At 38.3% G+C, this 9,815-nt stretch overlaps 1 protein-coding gene across 1 annotated transcript in view; it reads right to left on the minus strand.

Annotated features, from left to right (window-relative positions):
- LOC147022276 (guanine nucleotide-binding protein G(I)/G(S)/G(O) subunit gamma-13-like) overlaps positions 1 to 9,612 on the minus strand; it is a 12,215-nt gene extending 2,603 nt beyond the window's left edge. Inside the window, exons 1-2 of the mRNA XM_085890511.1 lie at positions 9,456 to 9,612; positions 7,001 to 7,100 (exon numbers count right to left, since the gene is read on the minus strand). Coding sequence (XP_085746637.1) covers positions 7,001 to 7,098 — 98 coding nt within the window. The 5' untranslated portion in view covers positions 7,099 to 7,100; positions 9,456 to 9,612. The remainder of the gene's footprint in view (positions 1 to 7,000; positions 7,101 to 9,455) is intronic.
- Between the last annotated feature and the right edge of the window lie 203 nt (positions 9,613 to 9,815).

The raw sequence follows: 9,815 nt of genomic DNA on the forward strand, positions 1-9,815 counted from the left end.
ACAATGAAACTCAATGAAACTTTACTCCAACCTTCTTCACCCATGATGTACCCAAGTTTGTTCATGGCATTAAAAAAAACATAGGGGCAATACCCTGGGCGCTCACCTGGTAGCGGCTGAATAAGATAACGAGGGAACCACTGGTAGGCATGGATGACCCACAAATATGTAATGGAGAAGAAAGTAAATACCTAAGGATTTTTTTTTATTGCCGTGACCAAACTTTGGGTGGTGAAGGTTGTGGCGAAGCTTCAAGGAAAACAAGGAAAACGGATATGGGTGGAGGCCATTCAGCCCATCAAGACTGCGTGAACACCATACTAATTTATCAACACAAGATTCATTCATCGATATTGTGTGTATTGTTTCAGAGAAGAAAGCAAATACATTTTTTTTGGGGGGGGGGGTGGCAGCTCACACATAGAATCCTTTAGACCCCAATTTTTTTATTGTCATGAACAAACTTTAGTACATCATGGGTGATGAATGTGGTGGTCAAGTTTCATCAGAATTGTGTGTGTTGTTTCTGAAAAGAAAGCAAATGCCACTTTTTGGGGGCAACTCCCCTGTCGACTCCCTTCGAAAAAGAATTTTTAATGGTCTGAACAATCTTTGGTACATCATGGGTGAAGAATGTTGTCGTAAAGTTTCGTTGAAATTGTGTTTACAGTTTCAGAGAAGAGAGCAAATACCTCTTTTGGGGGGAAACCCTCCCTGTAGACCCCCTTAGACCCTGATTTTTTTTGAATTCCATGATCAATCCTTGGTACATCTCCGGTGATGAAGGTTGTGGTCAACTTTCATCGAAATTGTGTGTGTAGTTTCAGAGAAGAAAGTAAATACATATTTTGGGGAGCAACCCCTGTAGACCCCCTTAGAGCCAGATTTTTCTAATGTCATGAACAAACTTCCATACACCATGGGTGAGGAAGGTTGTAGTCGTTTCATGAGAATTGCTTGTGTAGTTTCTGAGAAGAAAGCAAATACTTATTTTGGGGGGAAACCCCCTGTAGACCCCCGTCGAGCCAGATTTTTTGAATGCCATGAACAAACTTTGGTTCATACATGGTGATAAAGTTTCATTGCAGCCCTATGCACCTTACATTGTGGTGAAGTTTCATCAAAATCGTATGCGTAGTTTTAGTGAAGAAGTTGAAAGTGTTTACGGACAGACGGACTGACAGACGGACGACGTGCTATCCCATAAGCTTCCCTGAACTGCATTCCAGGTGAGCTAAAAATCAGGGTCTCATGGAGTCTGCAGGGGTTTGAGTGTTTCTCCTGATCCAGGTGAGTTTCAGGATGCGCAATCCTATTTTCCTTCCACTGTGCCCTTCTTCCCCTCACAGAGTTTTTATCTTCCTACACTGTTCTGTTGAAAGTTGCTTTATTGGTGCCATTCTGAACGAACTCAGACTTTCAAAGAAGGGATGAAGCTGATGAAAATTAAATTCACATATTCACTAGACTTTGCAACTTTTCTTGTGCTTTATTGTACTTCACGTTACTGGGTGACTGGGTCTTGATTACTTGAATAATATATTATTTTCTGTACAAAAATACACAAACTGTTTCCAACATATTTTCATTGTGTTAGTGGATATTACTCGTACTTAATAATAAAATATTAAAGCAAAAATAAAAAAATTCAATTCCCGAATTTATTTTCTACACTTTCAGGGAACTGTGATATTAAGTTGATTTTCAGAGAAATTTGAATTATTATCGACCTCAATTGCACACCTTCTAGTTTCCCACAAATGTTAGAATGGGGAATAGCACCACAATAGTGAAAATAACCCAAACTTTTGCACAGTCCTGTATATATTGAGAGTTGTAGTATATATTAAAAGCCCAATCTCAACACTGATGCACTTTCTCATTCATATGATAATTGATATCGGTGTTGCACATGGTTTGTGTTTGGCAGTCTCAATGGTATAGAGTTCTTTCTATGCTGTTGCTAACGATTCACCAACACCTAATGAAACTGATCCAGCGGATGATGGGGTATGCAGCATTAAGGTTCTCATGCAGGTGGTCTCTGTTTATGTCTGCAGTTGCAGTACAGGCATTTTAGCAGAATATTTGGTCAACCTCCCACAAATTGCAACAAAAGCAAACTCAACAGATTTTGATTCCTGGATATGTCCTCAGTGACAGAAAAAAAGTCCTAAGGGATCCTCCGGGGGGAATGTCCTGAAATCATGGAAATCCAATATGGCCGCCACCCGGCTTCGGGCAAAATGAGAAAATTGTAAAGATTGATATTTTAACATGTAAATATATGTTTTTATGCATTCTAATTGTTTGTAGCTATGGTCAGTATATTTATATACAATAATAATTATAAAAAAGTGAAATGTATTGAGGGTAAAATAAAAAATTGCAGCTTTTTTGTCCAAAAATGTCAATTTTTTGTCCCGAAAAAATATATATTAACCTGATACTGATTTTGGCTCCAGGACAAAAAAAAATAGAAACGTTGAAGACACAAGATGAAATCAAGTCTATGGCAATACAATATAATTATGTAAATCATTGAAACATGACAACATTCACAATTCCACTCGGGGCAATCACATCTGCCTGACGAAGGTTTCGAAATGAAAATGAAAATTCGCATTAAACTCAGAAACTACATCCATTATAAACTCACTATACATGTTGAGAAAAATCAAGCGTATTAAAGTTAGAACTCGACAATGTCGTCATCATCCTCATCATTGTCACATGGAGTGTTTGTGCAGCCAGAGCCCCTGCAGTTTCCACAAACTGGAGTGCACTCAATGTTGTGTTCTTGCATGTGCATCTCATGGTGCTACATTTAGCCTGGCAGTTGCACCTAATGACACGTAACATCTTTTCAGGAGCTGGAGCTATTGATGTCTGAAGTGGCACAAAACCCTCGTCACTCTTCTGCCAACCCCAGTCTGTGGAAGAAGTATGCAAGTCTGACGTCTTGAAACGAATCAAAGACCACCTTCAGAAGCATGCCGAGTCTGCAAAAATATCTTCTAGAACTTCAGCGCTCTGGGTTCAGTATATGGACATGCTCGGCATTCTACGCAAATACATCCGGGCAGAGCACACTGGGAACTGGGCACTTCATCTACAGGCACTGCTGCTTTACCTGGCAGCCTCGGACCACAAGCTGTATGCCAAATATGCGAGGGTGTATCTGCAGCAGATGTCCAACCTGAAAACTCAACATCCCAATGTCCAACAACGTTTTGATGAGGGGTTCCATGTGGTTCGACGAAGTGATCACCTGTGGGCAGGTCTTTCATATGACCTGATCATCGAACAAGTTCTGATGAGAAGTTTGAAGACCAGCAGGGGGCTCACACGAGGGCGAGGAATGACAGAGCAACAACGGCTGGTATGGCTAATATCAATGCCTGCCTGTGCAGAAATAAACCAGGCAATGCAGGAGCTCACAGGTGTGAACTACAACACTGGAGATCAGAAGAAGGACATGACCAAGGCAAGACAATCTCGTGACTGGAAGGACACACCATCAGCTCTTCAGTATTTACAGGAACGGAATCCGTTCAGTAGTGATCCACGTCTGAGGAACATTGCCACTGGAGTTCATGCACACCCCACCGTCAACGTCGATACAGCACATGCTGTAGGAGCCAAAATATTGAAATCTATGGATTGGGAAAACACCTGCCGAGTACATATTTAAGAGGAAAGACCAAGTTGTCTCGCCTCGGCATGAAGTCATCTGTCAAGATTGATGGAGAGCAAGTCCAGGTTGACCCACAACTCCTCTTCCAGAGACTGATCACTGTTGCACAGAAAGCAGAAGAACTGGAGTTGGCCTTCAAATATGAACTGTGCAGCTATCCACTAGCCCTCCGATTCCTCTCTTCAGCTCCGGGAAGCACACAAGCCAGTCTTTGCTGATGCCATCTGGGATCTTCTTGGATCCGATGTCCCAGCCGATATCCCCAATGATTGTCAACAGTATGTTTTGGATGGTGGGGCACTTGTTCAACGCATTCCATGGTCTCGTGGATCTACATACAGAGACATATGCCACCAGTACACTGATTATGTAACGAAGAAGTACGGAGATGCCATCGTCGTGTTTGATGGTTATGAGAGTACCAACACGAAGGACATGACACACCATAGACGGTCTAAAGGGAATGCTGGCACTACTGTGACATTTACAGCTGACATGCATCTCACAATGAAGAAGGAACAGTTTCTTGCCAATAGGCAGAATAAACAGCGATTCATTTTTATGTTGAGTGAAGAGCTTCAGAAGAAGAACTGTGAGACACACTATGCCTTAGGGGATGCTGATCTCCTGATTGTACTGAAGGCCGTGCAGTCTGCTACTGTCACCAACACTGTGTTAGTTGGTGATGACACAGACTGGCCTCCTATGCTATCATACAAGCTTAGAATCCCATGACCTCTCCATTTGTCCCGAGCCAAAGAAGAACACGAAGAAGCCTCGCATCTGGAACATCAAGGCTACAAAGAAAATGATTGGTACAGACATATGCAAGCACATACTGTTTCCACATGCGGTTCTTAGGTGCGACATGACATCTCCTCTTCATGGGATTGGAAAGGGAGCGTCCCTCAAAAAGTTCAAAGCAAACAACACATTCCGTGACCAGGCCAAGGTTTTTGATACATATCCAGCCTCCGTATGTGATGTGGCAGATGCAGGAGAAAAAACATTGGAGATAATCTACAACGGAAAGTCAACTGACACCCTGGACACCCTCCGGTATCAGCGGTACTGGGACAAGGTGGCTTGGAGCTCCTCTCACGTGCAACCACAGACGTTACCACCAACATCAGAAGCAGCAAAGTATCACAGCCTGCGCGTGTATCTGAAAGTCCAAGAACAGAAGGGATGTGCAGATGAACTTCTTCCGACAGACTGGGGTTGGCAAAAGTGAAACTTGGGTTTTGTGCCACTTCAGACATCAATAGCTCCAGCTCCTGAAAAGATGTTACGTGTCATTAGGTGCAACTGCCAGGCTGAATGTAGCACCATGAGATGCACATGCAAGAAGCACAACATTGAGTGCACTCCAGCTTGTGGAAACTGCAGGGGCTCTGGCTGCACAAACACTCCATGTGACAATGATGAGGATGATGACGACATTGTCGAGTTCTAACTTTAATACGCTTGATTTTTCTCAACATGTATAGTAAGTTTAAATTGGATGTAGTTCAGAGTTTAATGCGAATTTTCATTTTCATTTCGAAACCTTCGTCAGGCAGATGTGATTGCCCCGACTGGAATTGTGAATTTTGTCACGTTTCAATGATTTACATAATTATATTGTATTGCCATAGACTTGATTTCATCTTGTGTCTTCAACGTTTCTTATTTTTTTGAGTCCAGGAGCCAAAATCAGTATCAGGTAAATATATTTTTTTCGGGACAAAATAGCTATAATTTTTTATTTTGCCCTCAATACATTTCACTTTTTTATAATTATTCTTGTATATCAATATACTGACCATAACTAGAAACAATTAGAATGCATAACATATATTTACATATTAAAATATCAATCTTTACAATTTTCTCATTTTCCCCAAAGTCGGGTGGCGGCTATATTGGATTTCCATGATTTCAGGACATTCCCCCCGGAGGATCCCATAGGACTTTTTTTTTCTGTCACTGAGGACATATCCAGGAATCAAAATCTGTTGAGTTTGCTTTTGTTGCAATTTGTGGGAGGTCATCCGACATTTTGATTGTACTATTGTGGAAGAACTCGGGTCGAGTTTTAAATATCATTGAGTTTACCTTGGGCTGGCTTTCATGGGTACTTTATGCAGCCTCTCTGACAAGAAAGGATGAGTGGTGATATAATTATGTTAATCCTTGGTGCAGCTGAAATGATTGATCAGGTGAGAGCTCAATGGTCATTCCTATGATTACGGGTAAGAGATGTGATTATGAAATATACATATCAGGACACAATTTTGAATTTTTTCTTGGAGTTCCAATGATAACTCGCCTACTCTTATGGAAAGGCCTCTGTGTGAAGCACCGATGCATTAGTGTGTAGTTGGGTCAGGAATCATAAGTGCACCACTGCTGTGCTCTCCTGCTGAACCTTATCATCATGGATACCTTTTGGAGCCAAAGTAGGCTGTTCATTGGTGACACATTCGATCTGGGAACGTTAATCTTGATTGTGTGGAAGCTGCTGCCAAGACAGCAACCACACCCTGCGATAGCAAGCAATGTAACCTGGTGTCGAGGGACATTCAACAAGACCAGACAACATGCTACCCGCACTTTAGGCAGTGATTCGTAATTTGTTCAGAATGATGCAATGCTATGAACATTCGTATATAAAAAAGTCTCCCTCTAATTTGTCCTTCAACTCTGCTGTTGGTGTTTCCCCCCTCTCTCTAATGTTCATTTTGTTCTGTTGTGTTTTGATATACGTTCAGTGTTCCAGCTCTTCCATGAGCCTTGACTCTGTATACAAGAAAAAAACACTTCACCGAGGACACCGTGAAATATTTAATGCCAATCAACAACCATTGCTGGAAGATGGTTTCCAGAGTTAACATCCTTCAGAAGGATGGTGCGCACACCGATGCATTGCATAGTTGCATCTGAAACACCACGATGACAGTTTATAGCAGGTCCAGATTCAAACTCAGGCTTTGCAGCTCAAAGGTGAGTATGCGACCTTAAAGCTATCCTGCCAAAAACTTATGTTTAAGGTAATACCATATGAGATAATTAAAACACTGACAAAAGCCTTTTGACCAATCTTTCCCCTGCCATATCCATGGGTAACCATCTAAGAAGAAATTGGCCATACTCCCAGCACACATTGGCTTACTCTTTTCAAAAGATACTCTGGAGTTTTAGTTAACATATACAACATATATGCAGACGAGACAGCCGGCTTTACGCCTCAAAGGAAAAGACAGCGTTCTCTTAGATGCAACACCCCCTGCTTGCACTGGATAAACAGAAGTACAAACTTACTCTGGAATGCTTTTGGAGGCCATCTCGCGATCAAACGCCAACTGGTGCTTCAGACTGTCCACCTCCTGCTGCAACTCCGTGGTGTCTTCTTCCTCCATGGCTGTTTACCAGACAAAGACATTGCACAGTGACATATATGCAGCATTTATCTAACAAAGTTTGCTTAAACAACTTATTCTGAACAAGTTTTCTTTAAACAACTTGATCTAATCAAGCTTACCTTAATGACTTTATTGAAACAAGTTTAAATATCAATAATGCAATTCTATGTGTTTAAATTTCCTATCCAGCTATTATAATGTCTATTACCTGGTAAGATGCTATTAATATTGGTATCTTTCACCTGGTAAGATGCTATTAATATTGGCAGCTGTCACCTGCCAATATGCTGTTAAAATTGGTATGTGTTACCAAGTAAAATGGTATTAAAATTGGTATATTTTACATGGTAAAATGGTATTAAAATTGGTATATTTTACCTGGTAAAATTGGTATATTTCACCTGGTAAAATGGTGTTAATATTTGTATCTGTTACCTTGTAAAATGGAATTAATATTGGTATATTTTACCTGGTAAAATGGTATTAATATTGGTATCTTTTACTGGTAAAGTGGTAGTAATATTGGTTTGTTACCTGGTAAAATGGTATCATAATTGTTATCTCTTACCTCGTAAAATGGAAGCAAAATTGGTGTCTTTCACCTGGTAAAATGGTGTTAATGTTTGTATCTGTTACCTTGTAAAATGGAATTAATATTGGTATATTTTACCTGGTAAAATGGTATTAATATTGGTATCTTTTACTGGTAAAGTGGTCGTAATATTGGTTTGTTACCTGGTAAAATGGTATCATAATTGTTATCTCTTACCTCGTAAAATGGTAGCAAAATTGGTGTCTTTCACCTGGTAAAATGGTGTTAATATTTGTATCTGTTACCTTGTAAAATGGAATTAATATTGGTATATTTTACCTGGTAAAATGGAATTAATATTGATATCTTTTACTGGTAAAGTGGTAGTAATATTGGTTTGTTACCTGGTAAAATGGTATCATAATTGGTATCTCTTACCTCGTAAAATGATAGCAAAATTGGTGTCTTTTTCCTGGTGAAATGGTATTAATATTGGTATATTTCACCTGGTAAAATGGGATAAATATTGATAACTTTTCCCTGGTAAAACGGTAGTAATATTGGTTTGTTACCTAGTAAAATGGTATCAAAATTGGTATCTTTTACCTTGTAAAGTGGTATTAATATTGGTATATTTTACCTGGTAAAATGGGATTAATATTAATATATTTTACCTGATAAAATGGTATGAAAATTGGTATCTTTTACCTGGTAAAATGGTATTAATATTGGTGTCTGTTAGGGTTAGGGTTAGATGGTTATAAAATCGACAGATTTTACCCAGTAAGAGGAAAACAGCAAATCGTACCAACATAAGCAAAATCATTAGAATCCAAAAATTTGTTAAATTTCAGACTCTATGGCATTGCAAAAAAATAATAATAATCAGCCAGTTCAAAGACTCCTCTTAAATTCCCTCTTTAACCCTTTGAGGACCACCAGCATCTTGAAAGTAATTTTCATAAGCAAGTCCAATTTTATTAATAATTTGGCTAGAATAATCACGAATATGAATTGAAATTATGGAGTATGCATGACGAAAAATACAAGTTTTTCTCATCATCAAAAACAACGAAAAATTAAGTAAGGGACAATATCTCTTTGCCAATGTTAGTTAAAACGTTTGCCAATGTACAAACATAAAGTAATCTAAAATTGCGGGGAAATGTCAGATATACACCACTTTTAAAATTTAGGGACATATGTACGTGTCCTTTGATCCTTAAAGGGATAATGACACATGAAAAATCCTCTTCTAAAAACCTCAAACAGATAACGTGTTTCCCCATTAATGTGATAAATAATAAGATGTGTTTATAAAATAAAAATATTTCTAATAAAGCAGCTTCAATACACACACCCTTAGTTATTAACATGGTAAGAGGTCAACCCAGAGTTATTGATGGAAATTACAACCTGGGAGTAAACCTCATGTCAGTTCCAATATATATATATATATATATATATATATATATATATATATATATATATATATATATATATATATATATATATATATATATATATATATATATACATATATATATATACATATATATATATATATACATATATATATATATACATATATATATATACATATATATATATATATATATATACATATACATATATATATATATATATATATATATATATATATATATATATATATATATATATATATATATATATATATATATATATATATATATATATATATGTCTTGCACTTTTAATAGTGAACACAACACAGCGACCAGGTTTCTAAGGATACGGCTTCTTTGAAACAAACCTGGTCCTCAAACACAGATTTCACTGACCTTATGAACAAGTTCTTTAAGGCGACGACGATATTACTTGCGTGCGTAAACGTCCTGCTCTTCACCTCTTATTCTTGGTTCTACAAAAGCTCCAGATTAATTTCAAAGCAAATGGCGTGCACGGCTCAGGTATAAATGAATTACCTTGGGATTTTACATTTACAGCAACCACTCCCTCATCACGTGTTCCTCACTGTACGCAATCGCATCTTTGAGACAAAAGGTTCACATCACCTTCCCATGATGAGCACATGCACTAACGAGTTGGAGGTTCAAATTGTCCAAAACCAACGACCTTTTCGGTTCATTGTAATTTGCTAAAAAAATTATATACACACACACAACTATAATTATTAATTA

The sequence above is a fragment of the Eptatretus burgeri genome, chromosome 8 (genome assembly GCF_056783735.1).
Source record: "Eptatretus burgeri isolate ZD-2024b chromosome 8, Ebu_testis_v1, whole genome shotgun sequence".
NCBI classification, from domain to species: domain Eukaryota; kingdom Metazoa; phylum Chordata; class Myxini; order Myxiniformes; family Myxinidae; genus Eptatretus; species Eptatretus burgeri.